Consider the following 20,482-nt stretch of genomic DNA (forward strand, 5'->3'; position numbering starts at 1 on the left):
CAGTCATTTCCCATTCTGTATGTGTTCAACTGATTGTTGCTTCCTAAGTGGAGCACTTTGCATTTGTCCTTCTTGAATTTCATCCTATTTACTTCAGAACACTTCTCCAGTTTCTCCAGATCATTTTGAATTTTCATCCTATCCTCCAAGGCACTTGCAACCCCTCCCAGCTTGGTATCATCCATAAACTTTATAAGTGCACTCTCTATGCCATTATCTAAATGGTTGATGAAGACATTGAATAAAATGGTCCCAGAACTGATCCCTGCAGGACCCCACTCATTCTGCCCTTCCGCCATGACTATGAACCATTGATAAATACCCTGTGGGAGCAGTTTTCCAACCAGTATGCATCCACTTTATAGTAGCTCCTTCTAGATTGTATTTGCCTAGTTTCTTAATTAGAAGGTCATGCAAGACTGTATCACAAGCCTTACTAAAGTCGAGCTATACCACACCTAACACATTCCCCCTATCCACAAGGCTCGTTACCCTGTCAAAAAGGCTATCAGGTTGGTTTGACATGATTTCTTCTGACAAATCCATGCTGACTATCACTTATCACCTTATAAACTTCTAAATATTGATTCCCTAATTATTTCCTCCATTATCTTAGCTGGTACAGAAGTGAAGCTGACTAGTCTGTAATTGCCTGGGTTGCCTTTATTTCCCTTTTTAGAGATAAGCACTATATGTGCTCTTTTCCAGTCTTCTGGAATCTCTCTTGTCTTCCAGGACTTTTCAAAAATAATAACTAATGGCTCAGATATCTCCTAGGCCAGTTCCTTGGGTATTCTAGGATGCATTTCATCAGGTCCTGGTGACTTGAAAACATCTAACTTGTCCAAGTAACTTTTAACTTCATCTTTCCTTATTTTAATGAGTGTTCATGTCTCAAATTGAATGTAGCTTCTTTAGAAGGGCAAGTAGCATCACTGTATTAATCGAGGTGAATCTGAGCATCTCTTCACCAGAACTCAGAGTAGCAGCCGTGTTAGTCTGTATCCACAAAAAGAAGAGGAGTACTTATGGCACCTTAGAGACTAACAAATTTATTTCAGCATAAGCTTTCATGGGCTACAGCTCACTTCTTCGGATGCACAGAATGGAATACACATTCCATTTACATTGCACTTAACATATACATTGCATTAACAGATACTCATAGTGAGCACATGCCTACATGTTCCAGAGAACATAATGCAAAATTATTACTGGTAGTAGTATTCCAGCATTGCCTAGTGGACTCAACTGAAACTGGGACTCCATATGCTTGGTGTTGCACAAACATAGTAAAAGACCGTACCTGCCCTGAAGAGATTACAGTCTAAAATGGCAAAACATGGGAGGGAAGCAGAGGTCCAGAGAAAGGAAGTGACTGACCCAAATTCATAATATAACAGAACCAAGACTACTACCCCATGACTTCAGAGCAGGAGTCCAGGGCTATCGCTGGGTAATACTGCTCCAGTGCTACTGGGACTACAATAATGACCACAAATAATCTATCTGAAATTAGGTATAAAACTGACCAAAGAACTGGAAAAATTTCCACTTTTCACTAAGCCTTAAATGTTGGAAGCATTCACATCAAAGTAGAATGGTAAGATGTAGCCTGATTTAGGGTGTACTAATAACATTAATGTAAGCTATCGATTTAATTCTATTTTAATTTCATTAATATTATTATTAATAATTGGTTATTAGTTTACCAATCTGTTTGATCAGAAGATAAAAGTTCTTGTCCCGAATCAGACTCCATAGAATTTACAAAGGACCCTCGGGGTATGAAAGGAAGCTCACAGATATAGCTGTAAAGACTTTTTATTAAAATCAATGAAATAGGAAGTAAACAGTAAAATAATCAGAGTTAAAAAGTTACAATTGCATTACTGCTATTCAAAAATACATATGGTAATATAATATTCTATGCTACACAGCTTTGCTTAATATACTCATACTCTTCCTTGATAACCTGGTGATAAGAGACACAGGCCCAGCCTTGCGGTAGGGGTTTCTCAATTCTTCAATGAGAGATGCAGTGCTTAGAAGAAACTAATGCTCAGAGCTATCAAAACTAACTTAGGGTTTACTTGACTAACTTAAACTTAAACAGAAAACCTAATAAACGAGGTAAGAATAAAAGTTTAGGGAAACCAAACTTTGCTAGTTCCCCTCAAACTTAGAAAGTTCATTCCACACATCCCATTTTTCATTTCACCCCTAACGTTATTTTTCTGCTCCATAATTTTCTCATGGCATTTTTAACCTCCTCATTGCGTAAGGTATAAATCAAAGGATTCAGCAGAGGGGTGATAATGGTGTAGAACACCGTGACCATCTTATCCTCGGAGAAGGTGGTGGAAGGTCTTAAATACATGAAGATTAATGGCCCGAAAAATATAATCACTACAGCAACATGGGAGGTACAGGTGGAAAGAGCTTTCCGACGACCTTCGGAAGAGCGAGTTCTCAAGGAGACTAAGATGATGACATAGGACACAACCAGCACAACAAAACAGATCAGGGAAATCATCCCGCTATTGACAATGACCATGACGCCAACAAGATAAGTGTCAGTGCAGGCCAGTTTCAGCAAAGGGTGCACATCACAGAAATAGTGGTCAATCTTGTTGGGCCCACAGAAGGGTAACTGGATGGTCAGAAGAGTCTGAACTATGGAATGCACAAAGCCACCCACCCATGAAGCCATCACAAGGGAACCACAAACACACCCGGTCATGATGCTTGTGTAATGGAGGGGTTTGCAGATCGCAATGTAACGATCGTACGCCATCACTGTGAGGAGGAAGATTTCAGTGCACCCGATGAAATGGACCATAAACAGCTGTGCTATGCAGCCGTCAAAGGAGATGGTTTTCCTCTCCACAAAGAAGTCCGCAATCAGTTTTGGGGCAGTGACAGAGGAAAAGCACATGTCTACAAAGGACAGGTAGCTGAGGAAGAAATACATGGGAGACTTCAGATATTGGCTGTTCTTTACAGTGACAATAATTAGAAGGTTTCCCAGCACAGTAGCGATATAGAGGAGTACAAAGAACACAAAACACACAGGCTGTAACATTTCATTGTGGCAAAGTCCCAAAAGGATGAATTCAGTCACATTCTGTGTGGGCTCCATGGACTCAGTTTAAACAACAGGTATATGGAATACTGCTAATCCACCTGCCATGACACAAAAGAAGGAGAGGAACAATCAACAGATATTGACCGGTGATGAGATAAATGTCAAGATGCATTGACTAAAGTCGTAGACTTTGTCCAAAAATGAAAATGAGCGCTATGTAACTCAAGGAACTAGAGGAAATTCGCTTGAGTTGCATATTGCCGTAAACAGTAAATACTCAAAATTATTAGAGTGGAAACTCTGAAGCCAATTCATTCTTTTTTTCCCCCATGGTGAATCATCAAAGACTTTAACTGGAAGTGAAAAATTTAATCTTAACTACGCTTTGCAATCAGCCCTTCCATCACACTCGTTCTATTTTATTCGTACTGCATTGTTAAACACCTTCAGAAATCAATTTTTTCAAGCAAGGATAGCCATATCTCTTACCTTTGCATCTGAGCACATAAATCCTCAAAAAAGTTTTTATTTATACATGCAAACATGAAACTGAGTTATCTTGTTCAGTAACCAATTTTTGAAAACTGCTCTGATTATTTTGATCACAAAATTATTTCACAACATTTACATTTAGTTGAAATGCCATTTTTAACTGGAAAAAAATGGTTTCTGTGGAGAATTTTGACCAGCTTTACACAAAACCCCAATTTCAACTAGAACTGAAACGCTAATTTATCAGCAGGACTCATGGATAAACTTTAGATTATTAAAGCTCCTCCAAAAATGCAAAGTAGCCATAAACACTGTTTGATTGACCAGTTAACTCCGACACCAGAGTGGTGGAAATCAGCTGAAACCTACTAGTGAACTTGCCCTTTTGTGTGTTACCATTTGATGTGAAGTGACTGGAATTAAATTTTCTGTGTTTAAACAAAAGTATTTACGTGCTGTCATAAGCAGGAATGGATTAATTATGATGTGGGGATGGTCATGGCTTACAGACTAGCATCTAATAAACCTTTTTCATACATTTCAAAAATAAAATTAGAATAATATGAAGATTTTTCAAGAGGGAAACTTGCAATGAAGATTTTAGAGTCATTTATCGTATTTTAGGTGAATTAGTTGAAGACTGATTGATGGAGTGGGGAATTAGATTGGAATGAATCCTAATAAGTTCTTTCTTTTTTTTTTTTTTTAACATTGGTAAAGCTAAGTAGGAAAAGAACAGCATGAATACTCAGCCTTGCTGGAAAATTCACATGGGTTGTATTTGCAGATCTCAAAACTTACCTGGATGGTGATGGGTTTTATTTTTTTCCTGCTTCTAAGCTGCTCCCGCAGCAAAGGTGTTCCGGTCTGAACAACAGTAAGCAGTTGATGAGGGCGATTTACAAGGTCATCAGTTACTCCCTGTGATATTAATTTTCTGCTTTGTAAATTTCATCTTAACACCTTTACAAGCCCTGTGTTAGGATGTCCTTTGCTGTCTGTCAATTCTGCCAAGGCCAAAGAAGCGAACTAGAGAAGTGGTTTGCTCAAGGCAGACCTCAGGAATCTTTTCTCATCAACCACTCTCCCAACTCACAAAGCCTCAGGTCTAAGATCGTCCCCATCCCTCGCTCTGCAAAATCTAAGACCCAACAAAATCTTTGGGAAAAATTGTCTCTCTCCTTGCTGTGAAGTCACAGCAGAAATATTTAAAATAAATATGTAATGGCAGTGCGTCATTGCCTGGTTAATGAGCTCCCAGTGGCTTTTCAAGGCTTCTTCGCTGGAAATAGTTTTGAAGAAGCACTCCCCTCGACAACTTTAAATATGTCTTTGAAGCAAACTTTCAAAGCTCTCCTGAGAGTTAGTCCCTTTCATTCTTTTCAAACTCCATCTTTCAATATGACATGCTCCCTCATCTGCCTTCTCCTATTTTCACCAAGTGATGGCCTTAGAGATCTTGCTAGTATCTGGTTCCTTCTACTTGTGTCCCCTACATAAGAAGAGGGCACAGGAAATCCTGGGTCAACTTCCTCATTTCACTCCTATGCTTAGAAAGTGGACCTCGAGAACTTGGGCAAAAGGCAACAAGCTCTGTGGACCTGCTGTGTGTGAACAGCCATTGGATCAGGCCTTAACCGAAGAGAACTCATGCCCAACAAAATCAATGGAAAAATGCCAAGTTGATTTCAGTGGCTTTTGCATCACCCCTTAATCACTTCTATATGGGACTGAAGAATGCTTGGATTTCTCTTCTACGTGATGATGTGACTCAGCTGTGACAGGACCCGGGCTTGTAACAAGACCGAGGCAATGGGATTTCACTCCAGCATCAGTTCTCAGAGACACCCTGGCTGCACAGGATGACGGGAGTTCTGAGAAAATGCCTGGTGATGTGGCCACTGCAGCTCCCATTCCAGGATATTATCTTCTATTCCACCCTATGCTTAGTCTGGGGTGCCACTGCTGTGGAAAGTGAGGGAAGTCTAGGAGCATGACTGGTGTTGGGACCTCCCAGCTCATACAGGCACTTGATACCATTCACAGTGAAGTGTAACTCACTAGTGAACGCGTGTCTCCGACCTTCCTATGCGCCTAAGTGCTGAAGCTGTTGCTCTTTAATTCAAGCTGTACCAACTCCTGCCTTTACCTCCGGAGATCCCCAGTTAAATCCTTGGTGTGTTGGGTGTCACAGATGGAGGCTGCTACACAAACAGGAGTGAGACCAGGGAATCAAGGATATAGAAGATGTTTGTACTTTGTATGGCTTTTCAAAATCTGTACATAGGGGCAGGAGGGAAGAGAATATGGCTCGATACCCTCCCTTCTACTTTTGCAGCCATAGACAAACAGGTCAATCATAAGAGACGAGTTAGTTATTCCCTGTGGCAACACAACGTTGTGTCATGAAACCACAATTGCAATGATATGGCCAGATCAAGCAACCATATGAGACACTCAAACTATCTCATTGACATAGCATTCATTGAGAATTTATCCCCATTTTTGCTGAGCAAATGATCCATACAAGCAATATTGATTTTCTTTGACCATATTTGTAGCTCTTAAGCATACATGACAATGCTCAGATGGGTAATTTTCACTTCTGAGTTGTTCACAAACTGTTTGCTCGGACTTTTCTCTCTCTCTATTGAATTTGGCAGCACCGAGCCTTCAGGCATCCCCATACTGCTCCTAGGTCTCATGATCCATGCCTTGGTGGGGGTCTCTGTGTGCTAGCTCTGTGCCACCAGAGAGTGGCTGCAACAAATGGAAGAGGAGAGCACAGAATCCACACATCCAAGATGATGGGGAAGGTGAAGGAATCTGATGCCCCTCCTGCTGAATAGACACAAGGCTCAGAGTGCCCTTTGTGGCATCCCTAAGTGAGTAACCCACCCAAACCCTATTTCTGCCAACTTAGCATGAGCTAAAAGCCAACAAGTTGGGAAGTTACAGCAGAAACATTTAGAGTGAATCATATAGTGGTAGCTTGACATTGCCTTGGGTAATGTGTTCCCAGAGGCATTTCATGGTGATTCCATTGGAATTCACAGTGAAGAGGCAGCTACGCCATATTGCTTTGGATCCATCTTTCAGGCAAACGTTTGGTGCCTTTTGACAGTTAAACCCAGATTTTTAGGCATTTCTCCTCTCAGTATAACAAGAGCTAAGGGACTTAGCTACACTGCCTTTTCAAAATTGACAGCTTCTAAGCAGCCTAAGTCAGACTGAGACTTAGGCTTCTAAGTGTCTAAATCGCTTTTGAAAATGGGATTCAGCAATCTAAGTCACTCAGGCCTTGTGATATGGAGCAAAACAACATCTAAACACCTTCACAAATTTGGTCTTTCGTCCCTTTAGTTGTTCTGTGTCTCACACTTACAATTAGAGGTTTTACCAACAGATTGTGCTATAGGTTTGAGGCCTTTCTATTGCAAACGTGATTCATATCTGGTTCATTCCATTGACACCTTTCTACATAACAAGACATTGCAGGAACTCCTGTGTCAAAGTCTTCAGTTGTCTCCTAATGCTCAGGAAGAGGGATCTTGAGAAGTGTAGCAATGGAGACTTAGCCCTCTAGGAAATGTTGGGTGTGAACAGCTATCGCTTCTAAATAGAATCATGTAAATAGATTTCTCAGTTCACTGGAAATTCCAAAGAGAAATTGTGTGTGGGAGAGGAACTGTTCTGGGTTGAACCAAAACGAAAATTTTGGTAAATTGAAAAGTTTTAAAAAAAGTTTATTTTGGGTCAAATGAAATATTTTGTTGGACCATTAATGAAACATGTTGATTTGGTTTTGTGCAATTTTTAATATTTTTTTTAATTTTTTTAAATAAAAGTAAAGGAAATGTTAAAACAAAAAGTCATTTTGAACCAAAAAAACTAAAAGATTGTTTTAGAAAAATCAAAACAAAATATTTATTTTTTTTTGAAACTTTTAAAAAGTTTCCCTTCCCCTTACCAAAACAATTCAGTGAAATCAACAAGTTTACTTAAATCTGCATTTTGCTGGTAAAAAACTTTCAATTTTTAAAAAGTCAGCTCACTCTACTCCTAAGCAATCACTTAAAGAAGAGATTTAACAATATTCCGATTTCTGTTCTACGTGCTCATGCAGTAAAGTTACAGGCGTCAGTCATAACAGTGCAAGGACCCATGGAAGGAATGATTCAGAAAGCTTTGCAGCAGAGACATTATAACAATATCAAGCAGTGAGGGCTCTGGGGAAGTGCATGCCCAAAGGGGTCCTGACACATTTTGTCACAAGATGCTGTTTACATGCCACTCCATGACTGCTCTGGGCCTACAGCTGGAGTGGGAACTCTAGCACCACCAGTGGTGCTGTGTTCTTACGGTGAAAGCCAGTGACAGGTTCCCATTGATTTCACTGGAACCTGGATCAAAGGCCACAAAGATTTAGGAGGTGGCTGCCCTTGCTCATTTCGGCAAGAGATGTATTGGGAGTGGGGATAAACACCCACAACCTCCCTTACCAACTGACGGAACCAGTCCTGCATTGATCCATAATGAGAGACTTGTGATGTTAGCCTATCTGTAATGACACAAAACCGAGAATCTGACATCTCTCTCAGTGCAGGCACATGGCAAAGTCAACTTATTCCTTTAAAACAGTAGTCACTGGGAATTAGACTCAGTTTTGCTTAACAACTCATTTGTCAAATGAACCTGATTCCCTTTGAATGAATTTGGTATTTATTAGAATTTGGACAGTAGTTGGGCCAAATGATGTTCCTTTATGCATTGTTCACAAATCGCTCATCTTAACTATTCCATCTTTGCTATTTGTTCTTTTGGGAGACAGGACACCTAAGCCATACGATATACTTCCTACTTCCCATTTGAAGGGATGAACAAAGAACTTTTTCATCTGGAGACTAATGAAAGATGGAAAAGTGCTCTTTCTGGGACCAATTTTCAGAAGAATTTGCAATAATATCTGTGAAAAGGTTGGGGTTTGCAAACACTTTCCTAAACATACCAGTGGTCACCTAAAAGCTGAAACCACACAAACAAAGAACAGAACTCAATGGATCAGAGTGACCCAAAGTGCTTGCTTTGGTTGTGGATATAGTCATCAATCCATTTTTTTGTTTTGCTTTGTTTTAACTATTAGACCAGGCATAGGAGCTAGGCTAATGTGAGTGAAGCAAACCAGTGTCTGGAATTCTTTTGTTCCAAGCTTACTTCAGCATCTGGAGACTCCTCTAACTCTTATTGTGCATGGCATATTCTCACTTTGTAGCTAAGTAATTGAGTGTAACAGTATAATTTAGTTTGCAACTTGCGTCATTACAGAACTTTTGTTTTCCAAAGAAGTTTTAATTATGCCCACTGGACCTACACTAAGTATCTCCGGATGTTACCGTTGTATCCCTGTGTTGGTGTTTATCTGAGATAAGAATAAGATTATAAAAAAAAAAGTTATCATTAGATCCGAGTCCTACTTCAAAAGTTACTGAGTTACCAACAATCAAAGGACATTCTTAATGCAACCTGCAACCTCCAGGATTTTCAAGCTCTGCTGGATTGTAAAAATAAAATATGGAGATTCCATCTTTTGCAATGATTTCTTCTGACAATGCTGGAACACAGCTGCACTTGACTATGAATCAAGCATTTGGCCCATTGTTCCATAAGTGCTCTGTACGATTTGGTATATTTTAGCAAGGCCGTAGAGTACAGAAAATCCTTACGTGCATTCAAAAGCTTTTTGTTTAGTTTTCTGTCCGACAATGTCATATCGATTTAAATGATTTTTTTCATGAAATCATATCTACTTCAGAGCAAATTCCCATAAAAAGAAATCAGAAAACTTAATTTCAGAAAAATAATTCAAACTTGTTGTTTTAAAATGTTTTCTACTTTATTTTCATATTTACCATACTTTTATTATTTTCATAGTAGTAGTGCACAATTGTTAAGTTATGTCCTAATGGGACATCTCATGTCAGATTATAATAACATGATAGTCAACATTGTCATAGAATCATAGGACTGGAAGGATCCTGGAGAGGTAATCAGGTCCAGTCAGGACCGGCGCTAGAGTTTTTCACGCCCTAGGTGCACGGTCATTTCGCCGACCCCGCACGCCGCTCCTGCAGCTCCGGTGAAGCTGCCACAGCCATTTCTGCGGAGGGTCCGTTGGTCCACAGCTCCGGTGGAGCTGTCGCAGCCATGCCTGTGGCAGCTCCACCGGAACCGCGGACCAACAGACCCTCTGCAGGCACGATTGCGGCAGGTCCACCAGAGCTGCCTGCTGCCCCGCCCCTGGCAAAATGCCACCCCCCGAAAATCCTGGCACCCTAGGCAATTGCCTAGTTGGCCTCAATGGAAGCGCCGGCCCTGGGTCCAGTCCCCTGCACTCATGGCAGGCCCAGCACCATCTAAAACATCCCTTACAGGTGTTTGTCTAACCTGCTCTTAAAAATCTCCGATCATGGAATATCCACAACCTCCTTAGGCAATTTATTCCAGTGCCGATCCACCCTGACAGTTAGGAATTTTTTCCTAATAGTCAACCTAAACCGCCCTTGCTGCTATTTAAGCCGATTGCTTGTCCTATCCTCAGAGACTGAGAATAATTTTTCTCCCTCCTTCTTGTAACAACCTTTTAGATACTTGAAAACTGTTCTCATGTCCCCTCTCAGTCTTCTCTTTTGCAGACTAAACAAACTCAATTCTTTCAATCTGCCCTCATAGCTCATGTTTTCTAGACCTTTAATAATTTTTTGTTGCTCTTCTCTGGACTCCCTGCAATTTAGCCACATCCTTCCTGAAATGTGGCACCCACAACTGGACACAGTACTCCAATTGAAGCCTAATCAGTGCAGAGTATAACAAAAGAATTACTTCTGGTGTCTTGTTTCCAATACTCCTGCTAATACATTCCAGAAGGATGTTTGCTTTTATTGCAAAAGCTTTACACTGTTGACTCATATTTAACTTGTGGTCTGCTATGACCCCGGATCCCTTTCTGCAGTACTCCTTCCAAGGCAGTCATTTCCCATTCTGTATGTGTTCAACTGATTGTTGCTTCCTAAGTGGAGCACTTTGCATTTGTCCTTCTTGAATTTCATCCTATTTACTTCAGAACACTTCTCCAGTTTCTCCAGATCATTTTGAATTTTCATCCTATCCTCCAAGGCACTTGCAACCCCTCCCAGCTTGGTATCATCCATAAACTTTATAAGTGCACTCTCTATGCCATTATCTAAATGGTTGATGAAGACATTGAATAAAATGGTCCCAGAACTGATCCCTGCAGGACCCCACTCATTCTGCCCTTCCGCCATGACTATGAACCATTGATAAATACCCTGTGGGAGCAGTTTTCCAACCAGTTATGCATCCACTTTATAGTAGCTCCTTCTAGATTGTATTTGCCTAGTTTCTTAATTAGAAGGTCATGCAAGACTGTATCACAAGCCTTACTAAAGTCGAGCTATACCACACCTAACACATTCCCCCTATCCACAAGGCTCGTTACCCTGTCAAAAAGGCTATCAGGTTGGTTTGACATGATTTCTTCTTGACAAATCCATGCTGACTATCACTTATCACCTTATAAACTTCTAAATATTGATTCCCTAATTATTTCCTCCATTATCTTAGCTGGTACAGAAGTGAAGCTGACTAGTCTGTAATTGCCTGGGTTGCCTTTATTTCCCTTTTTAGAGATAAGCACTATATGTGCTCTTTTCCAGTCTTCTGGAATCTCTCTTGTCTTCCAGGACTTTTCAAAAATAATAACTAATGGCTCAGATATCTCCTAGGCCAGTTCCTTGGGTATTCTAGGATGCATTTCATCAGGTCCTGGTGACTTGAAAACATCTAACTTGTCCAAGTAACTTTTAACTTCATCTTTCCTTATTTTAATGAGTGTTCATGTCTCAAATTGAATGTAGCTTCTTTAGAAGGGCAAGTAGCATCACTGTATTAATCGAGGTGAATCTGAGCATCTCTTCACCAGAACTCAGAGTAGCAGCCGTGTTAGTCTGTATCCACAAAAAGAAGAGGAGTACTTATGGCACCTTAGAGACTAACAAATTTATTTCAGCATAAGCTTTCATGGGCTACAGCTCACTTCTTCGGATGCACAGAATGGAATACACATTCCATTTACATTGCACTTAACATATACATTGCATTAACAGATACTCATAGTGAGCACATGCCTACATGTTCCAGAGAACATAATGCAAAATTATTACTGGTAGTAGTATTCCAGCATTGCCTAGTGGACTCAACTGAAACTGGGACTCCATATGCTTGGTGTTGCACAAACATAGTAAAAGACCGTACCTGCCCTGAAGAGATTACAGTCTAAAATGGCAAAACATGGGAGGGAAGCAGAGGTCCAGAGAAAGGAAGTGACTGACCCAAATTCATAATATAACAGAACCAAGACTACTACCCCATGACTTCAGAGCAGGAGTCCAGGGCTATCGCTGGGTAATACTGCTCCAGTGCTACTGGGACTACAATAATGACCACAAATAATCTATCTGAAATTAGGTATAAAACTGACCAAAGAACTGGAAAAATTTCCACTTTTCACTAAGCCTTAAATGTTGGAAGCATTCACATCAAAGTAGAATGGTAAGATGTAGCCTGATTTAGGGTGTACTAATAACATTAATGTAAGCTATCGATTTAATTCTATTTTAATTTCATTAATATTATTATTAATAATTGGTTATTAGTTTACCAATCTGTTTGATCAGAAGATAAAAGTTCTTGTCCCGAATCAGACTCCATAGAATTTACAAAGGACCCTCGGGGTATGAAAGGAAGCTCACAGATATAGCTGTAAAGACTTTTTATTAAAATCAATGAAATAGGAAGTAAACAGTAAAATAATCAGAGTTAAAAAGTTACAATTGCATTACTGCTATTCAAAAAATACATATGGTAATATAATATTCTATGCTACACAGCTTTGCTTAATATACTCATACTCTTCCTTGATAACCTGGTGATAAGAGACACAGGCCCAGCCTTGCGGTAGGGGTTTCTCAATTCTTCAATGAGAGATGCAGTGCTTAGAAGAAACTAATGCTCAGAGCTATCAAAACTAACTTAGGGTTTACTTGACTAACTTAAACTTAAACAGAAAACCTAATAAACGAGGTAAGAATAAAAGTTTAGGGAAACCAAACTTTGCTAGTTCCCCTCAAACTTAGAAAGTTTCATTCCACACATCCCATTTTTCATTTCACCCCTAACGTTATTTTTCTGCTCCATAATTTTCTCATGGCATTTTTAACCTCCTCATTGCGTAAGGTATAAATCAAAGGATTCAGCAGAGGGGTGATAATGGTGTAGAACACCGTGACCATCTTATCCTCGGAGAAGGTGGTGGAAGGTCTTAAATACATGAAGATTAATGGCCCGAAAAATATAATCACTACAGCAACATGGGAGGTACAGGTGGAAAGAGCTTTCCGACGACCTTCGGAAGAGCGAGTTCTCAAGGAGACTAAGATGATGACATAGGACACAACCAGCACAACAAAACAGATCAGGGAAATCATCCCGCTATTGACAATGACCATGACGCCAACAAGATAAGTGTCAGTGCAGGCCAGTTTCAGCAAAGGGTGCACATCACAGAAATAGTGGTCAATCTTGTTGGGCCCACAGAAGGGTAACTGGATGGTCAGAAGAGTCTGAACTATGGAATGCACAAAGCCACCCACCCATGAAGCCATCACAAGGGAACCACAAACACACCCGGTCATGATGCTTGTGTAATGGAGGGGTTTGCAGATCGCAATGTAACGATCGTACGCCATCACTGTGAGGAGGAAGATTTCAGTGCACCCGATGAAATGGACCATAAACAGCTGTGCTATGCAGCCGTCAAAGGAGATGGTTTTCCTCTCCACAAAGAAGTCCGCAATCAGTTTTGGGGCAGTGACAGAGGAAAAGCACATGTCTACAAAGGACAGGTAGCTGAGGAAGAAATACATGGGAGACTTCAGATATTGGCTGTTCTTTACAGTGACAATAATTAGAAGGTTTCCCAGCACAGTAGCGATATAGAGGAGTACAAAGAACACAAAACACACAGGCTGTAACATTTCATTGTGGCAAAGTCCCAAAAGGATGAATTCAGTCACATTCTGTGTGGGCTCCATGGACTCAGTTTAAACAACAGGTATATGGAATACTGCTAATCCACCTGCCATGACACAAAAGAAGGAGAGGAACAATCAACAGATATTGACCGGTGATGAGATAAATGTCAAGATGCATTGACTAAAGTCGTAGACTTTGTCCAAAAATGAAAATGAGCGCTATGTAACTCAAGGAACTAGAGGAAATTCGCTTGAGTTGCATATTGCCGTAAACAGTAAATACTCAAAATTATTAGAGTGGAAACTCTGAAGCCAATTCATTCTTTTTTTCCCCCATGGTGAATCATCAAAGACTTTAACTGGAAGTGAAAAATTTAATCTTAACTACGCTTTGCAATCAGCCCTTCCATCACACTCGTTCTATTTTATTCGTACTGCATTGTTAAACACCTTCAGAAATCAATTTTTTCAAGCAAGGATAGCCATATCTCTTACCTTTGCATCTGAGCACATAAATCCTCAAAAAAGTTTTTATTTATACATGCAAACATGAAACTGAGTTATCTTGTTCAGTAACCAATTTTTGAAAACTGCTCTGATTATTTTGATCACAAAATTATTTCACAACATTTACATTTAGTTGAAATGCCATTTTTAACTGGAAAAAATGGTTTCTGTGGAGAATTTTGACCAGCTTTACACAAAACCCCAATTTCAACTAGAACTGAAACGCTAATTTATCAGCAGGACTCATGGATAAACTTTAGATTATTAAAGCTCCTCCAAAAATGCAAAGTAGCCATAAACACTGTTTGATTGACCAGTTAACTCCGACACCAGAGTGGTGGAAATCAGCTGAAACCTACTAGTGAACTTGCCCTTTTGTGTGTTACCATTTGATGTGAAGTGACTGGAATTAAATTTTCTGTGTTTAAACAAAAGTATTTACGTGCTGTCATAAGCAGGAATGGATTAATTATGATGTGGGGATGGTCATGGCTTACAGACTAGCATCTAATAAACCTTTTTCATACATTTCAAAATAAAATTAGAATAATATGAAGATTTTTCAAGAGGGAAACTTGCAATGAAGATTTTAGAGTCATTTATCGTATTTTAGGTGAATTAGTTGAAGACTGATTGATGGAGTGGGGAATTAGATTGGAATGAATCCTAATAAGTTCTTTCTTTTTTTTTTTTTTTAACATTGGTAAAGCTAAGTAGGAAAAGAACAGCATGAAATACTCAGCCTTGCTGGAAAATTCACATGGGTTGTATTTGCAGATCTCAAAACTTACCTGGATGGTGATGGGTTTTATTTTTTCCTGCTTCTAAGCTGCTCCCGCAGCAAAGGTGTTCCGGTCTGAACAACAGTAAGCAGTTGATGAGGGCGATTTACAAGGTCATCAGTTACTCCCTGTGATATTAATTTTCTGCTTTGTAAATTTCATCTTAACACCTTTACAAGCCCTGTGTTAGGATGTCCTTTGCTGTCTGTCAATTCTGCCAAGGCCAAAGAAGCGAACTAGAGAAGTGGTTTGCTCAAGGCAGACCTCAGGAATCTTTTCTCATCAACCACTCTCCCAACTCACAAAGCCTCAGGTCTAAGATCGTCCCCATCCCTCGCTCTGCAAAATCTAAGACCCAACAAAATCTTTGGGAAAAATTGTCTCTCTCCTTGCTGTGAAGTCACAGCAGAAATATTTAAAATAAATATGTAATGGCAGTGCGTCATTGCCTGGTTAATGAGCTCCCAGTGGCTTTTCAAGGCTTCTTCGCTGGAAATAGTTTTGAAGAAGCACTCCCCTCGACAACTTTAAATATGTCTTTGAAGCAAACTTTCAAAGCTCTCCTGAGAGTTAGTCCCTTTCATTCTTTTCAAACTCCATCTTTCAATATGACATGCTCCCTCATCTGCCTTCTCCTATTTTCACCAAGTGATGGCCTTAGAGATCTTGCTAGTATCTGGTTCCTTCTACTTGTGTCCCCTACATAAGAAGAGGGCACAGGAAATCCTGGGTCAACTTCCTCATTTCACTCCTATGCTTAGAAAGTGGACCTCGAGAACTTGGGCAAAAGGCAACAAGCTCTGTGGACCTGCTGTGTGTGAACAGCCATTGGATCAGGCCTTAACCGAAGAGAACTCATGCCCAACAAAATCAATGGAAAAATGCCAAGTTGATTTCAGTGGCTTTTGCATCACCCCTTAATCACTTCTATATGGGACTGAAGAATGCTTGGATTTCTCTTCTACGTGATGATGTGACTCAGCTGTGACAGGACCCGGGCTTGTAACAAGACCGAGGCAATGGGATTTCACTCCAGCATCAGTTCTCAGAGACACCCTGGCTGCACAGGATGACGGGAGTTCTGAGAAAATGCCTGGTGATGTGGCCACTGCAGCTCCCATTCCAGGATATTATCTTCTATTCCACCCTATGCTTAGTCTGGGGTGCCACTGCTGTGGAAAGTGAGGGAAGTCTAGGAGCATGACTGGTGTTGGGACCTCCCAGCTCATATAGGCACTTGATACCATTCACAGTGAAAGTGTAACTCACTAGTGAACGCGTGTCTCCGACCTTCCTATGCGCCTAAGTGCTGAAGCTGTTGCTCTTTAATTCAAGCTGTACCAACTCCTGCCTTTACCTCCGGAGATCCCCAGTTAAATCCTTGGTGTGTTGGGTGTCACAGATGGAGGCTGCTACACAAACAGGAGTGAGACCAGGGAATCAAGGATATAGAAGATGTTTGTACTTTGTATGGCTTTTCAAAATCTGTACATAGGGGCAGGAGGGAAGAGAATATGGCTCGATACCCTCCCTTCTACTTTTGCAGCCATAGACAAACAGGTCAATCATAAGAGACGAGTTAGTTATTCCCTGTGGCAACACAACGTTGTGTCATGAAACCACAATTGCAATGATATGGCCAGATCAAGCAACCATATGAGACACTCAAACTATCTCATTGACATAGCATTCATTGAGAATTTATCCCCATTTTTGCTGAGCAAATGATCCATACAAGCAATATTGATTTTCTTTGACCATATTTGTAGCTCTTAAGTATACATGACAATGCTCAGATGGGTAATTTTCACTTCTGAGTTGTTCACAAACTGTTTGCTCGGACTTTTCTCTCTCTCTATTGAATTTGGCAGCACCGAGCCTTCAGGCATCCCCATACTGCTCCTAGGTCTCATGATCCATGCCTTGGTGGGGGTCTCTGTGTGCTAGCTCTGTGCCACCAGAGAGTGGCTGCAACAAATGGAAGAGGAGAGCACAGAATCCACACTTCCAAGATGATGGGGAAGGTGAAGGAATCTGATGCCCCTCCTGCTGAATAGACACAAGGCTCAGAGTGCCCTTTGTGGCATCCCTAAGTGAGTAACCCACCCAAACCCTATTTCTGCCAACTTAGCATGAGCTAAAAGCCAACAAGTTGGGAAGTTACAGCAGAAACATTTAGAGTGAATCATATAGTGGTAGCTTGACATTGCCTTGGGTAATGTGTTCCCAGAGGCATTTCATGGTGATTCCATTGGAATTCACAGTGAAGAGGCAGCTACGCCATATTGCTTTGGATCCATCTTTCAGGCAAACGTTTGGTGCCTTTTGACAGTTAAACCCAGATTTTTAGGCATTTCTCCTCTCAGTATAACAAGAGCTAAGGGACTTAGCTACACTGCCTTTTCAAAATTGACAGCTTCTAAGCAGCCTAAGTCAGACTGAGACTTAGGCTTCTAAATGGGAATTCAGCAATCTAAGTCACTCAGGCCTTGTGATATGGAGCAAAACAACATCTAAACACCTTCACAAATTTGGTCTTTCGTCCTTTTAGTTGTTCTGTGTCTCACACTTACAATTAGAGGTTTTACCAACAGATTGTGCTATAGGTTTGAGGCCTTTCTATTGCAAACGTGATTCGTATCTGGTTCATTCCATTGACACCTTTCTACATAACAAGACATTGCAGGAACTCCTGTGTCAAAGTCTTCAGTTGTCTCCTAATGCTCAGGAAGAGGGATCTTGAGAAGTGTAGCAATGGAGACTTAGCCCTCTAGGAAATGTTGGGTGTGAACAGCTATCGCTTCTAAATAGAATCGTGTAAATAGATTTCTCAGTTCACTGGAAATTCCAAAGAGAAATTGTGTGGGAGAGGAACTGTTCTGGGTTGAACCAAAATGAAAATTTTGGTAAATTGAAAAGTTTAAAAAAAAGTTTATTTTGTGTCAAATGAAAAATTTTGTTGGACCATTAATGAAACATGTTGATTTGGTTTTGTGCAATTTTTAATATTTTTTTTTAATTTTTTTAAAATAAAATTAAAGGAAATGTTAAAACAAAAAGTCATTTTGAACCAAAAAAATTGAAAGATTTTTTTAGAAAAATCAAAACAAAATATTTTTTTTTCTGAAACTTTTAAAAAGTTTCCCTTCCCCCTTACCAAAACAATTCAGTGAAATCAACAAGTTTATTTAAATCTGCATTTTGCTGGTAAATAAGTTTCAATTTTAAAAAAGTCAGCTCACTCTAGTCCTAAGCAATCACTTAAAGAAGAGATTTAACAATATTCCGATTTCTGTTCTACGTGCTCATGCAGTAAAGTTACAGTCCTCAATCATAACAGTGCAAGGAACCATGGAAGGAATGATTCTGCAAGCTTTGCAGCAGAGACATTATAGCAAATCAAGCAGTGAGGGCTCTGGGGAAGGCATGCCAAAATGGGTCCTGCCACATTTTGTCACAGGATGTTGCTTACATGTCACTCCATGACTGCTCTGGGCCTACAGCTGGAGTGGGAAGTCTAGCACCACCAGTGGTGCTGTGTTCTTACGGTGAAAGCCAGTGACAGGTTCCCATTGATTTCACTGGAACCTGGATCAAAGGCCACACAGATTTAGGAGGTGGCTGCCTTGCTCATTTCGGCAAGAGATGTATTGGGAGTGGGGTTAAACACCCACAACCTCCCTTACCAACTGACGGAACCAGTCCCGCATTGATCATAATGAGAGACTTATGATGTTAGCCTATCTGTAATGACACAAAACCGAGAATCTGACATCTCTCTTAGCACAGGCACATGGCAAAGTCAACTTATTCCTTTAAAACAGTAGTCACTGGGAATTAGACTCAGTTTTGCTTAACAACTCATTTGTCAAATGAACCTGATTCCCTTTGAATGAATTTGGTATTTATTAGAATTTGGACAGTAGTTGGGCCGAATGATGTTCATTTATGCATTGTTCACAAATCGCTCATCTTAACTATTCCATCTTTGCTATTTGTTCTTTTGGGAGACAGGACACCTAAGCCATACGATATACTTCCTACTTCCCATTTGAAGGGATGAACAAAGAACTTTTTCATCTGGAGACTAATGAAAGATGGAAAAGTGCTCTTTCTGGGACCAATTTTCAGAAGAATTTGCAATAATATCTGTGAAAAGGTTGGGGTTTGCAAACACTTTCCTAAACATACCAGTGGTCACCCAAAGGCTGAAACCACACAAAACAAAGAACAGAACTCAATGGATCAGAGTGACTCAAACTGCATGCTTTGGTTGTAGATATAGTCATCAATCCATTTTTTTGTTTTGCTTTGTTTTAACTATTAGACCAGGCATAGGAACTAGGCTAATGTGAGTGAAGCAAACCAGTGTCTGGAATTCTTTTGTTCCAGGTTTACTTCAGCATCTGAAGACTCCTCTAACTCTTATTGTGCATGGCATATTCTCACTTTGTAGCTAAGTAATTGAGTGTAACAGTATAATTTAGTTTGCAACTTGCATCATTACAGAACTTTTGTTTTCCAAAGAAGTTTTAATTATGCCCACTGGACCTACGCTAAGTATCTCTGCATGTTACCATTGTATCCCTGTGTCGGTGTTTATCTGGGATAAGAACAAGATTATAAAAAAAAAAGTTATCATTAGATCCGAGTCCTACTTCAAAAGTTACTGTTACCAACAATCAAAGGACATTCTTAATGGAACCTGCAACCTCCATGATTTTGAAGCTCTGCTGGATTGTAAAAATAAAATATGGAGATTCCATCTTTTGCAATGATTTCTTCTGACAATGCTGGAACACAACTGCACTTGACTATGAATCAAGTATTTGGCCCATTGTTCCATAAGTGCCCAGTTGGATTTGGTATATTTTAGCAAGGCCATAGAGTACAGAAAATCCTTACGTGCATTCGAAAGCTTTTTGTTTAGTTTTCTAACAATGTCATATCAATTTAAATGATTTTTTTCATGAAATCATATCTACTTCAGTGCAAATTCCCATAAAAAGAAATCAGAAAATTTAATTTCAGAAAAATAATTTAAACTTTTTGTTTTGAAATGTTTTCTACTTTATTTTCATATTTACCATACTTTTATATTTTTCATAGTAGTAGTACATAATTGTCAAGTTATGTCCTAATGGGGCATCTCATGTCAGATTATAATAATATAATAGTCAACATTTTCATGGAATCATAGGACTGGAAGGGACCTGGAGAGGTCATCAAGTCCAGCCCCCTGCACTCATGGCAGGCCCAGCACCATCTAGAACATCCCTGACAGGTGTTTGTCTAACCTGCTCTTAAAAATCTCCAATGATGGAGATTCCACAGCCTCCCTATGGAATTTATTTCAGTGCTGAACCACTCTGACAGTTAGGAAGTTTTTCATAATATTCAACCTAAACCGCCCTTGCTGCAATTTAAGCCCATTGCTTGTCCTATCCTCAGATAGGAATTTCCCCACCCTCCCAAAACCAAGAAGTCATTTAGCACTTCTGCCA

General features: G+C 40.0%; 2 protein-coding genes across 5 annotated transcripts in view; both read right to left on the reverse strand.

Moving 5' to 3' along the window:
• Window positions 1–2,212: 2,212 nt before the first annotated feature.
• On the reverse strand, window positions 2,213–5,941 carry LOC115651654 (olfactory receptor 4S2-like). 2 transcript variants are annotated; one of them, XM_030562751.1, is made up of 2 exons: window positions 5,927–5,941; window positions 2,213–3,127 (listed from the first exon to the last, which is right to left on the reverse strand). In XM_030562751.1, the coding sequence occupies exons 1-2, from the start codon at window positions 5,939–5,941 to the stop codon at window positions 2,213–2,215; spliced, it is 930 nt and encodes a 309-aa protein (XP_030418611.1). The 2 variants fall into 2 exon arrangements, with proteins under 2 accessions (XP_030418611.1, XP_030418610.1); XM_030562750.1 differs by lacking the exon at window positions 5,927–5,941 and having other exon boundaries at window positions 2,213–3,170.
• Window positions 5,942–12,803: 6,862 nt separating this feature from the next.
• The window catches only part of LOC115651102 (olfactory receptor 4S2-like), a 49,506-nt gene continuing 41,827 nt past the window's right edge, over window positions 12,804–20,482 (reverse strand). Inside the window, exons 1-2 of one of the 3 annotated variants that reach the window (XM_030561986.1) lie at window positions 16,533–16,547; window positions 12,804–13,734 (exon numbers count right to left, since the gene is read on the reverse strand). In XM_030561986.1, the coding sequence (XP_030417846.1) occupies window positions 12,820–13,734; window positions 16,533–16,547 (930 nt within the window). In that variant the 3' untranslated portion in view covers window positions 12,804–12,819. Of the gene's footprint in view, window positions 13,794–16,532; window positions 16,548–20,482 lie in introns of those variants that run through there. The other 2 variants (XM_030561985.1, XM_030561987.1) reach the window with 2 other exon arrangements.

This window comes from Gopherus evgoodei, chromosome 4 (genome assembly GCF_007399415.2).
Source record: "Gopherus evgoodei ecotype Sinaloan lineage chromosome 4, rGopEvg1_v1.p, whole genome shotgun sequence".
NCBI lineage: Eukaryota > Metazoa > Chordata > Testudines > Testudinidae > Gopherus > Gopherus evgoodei.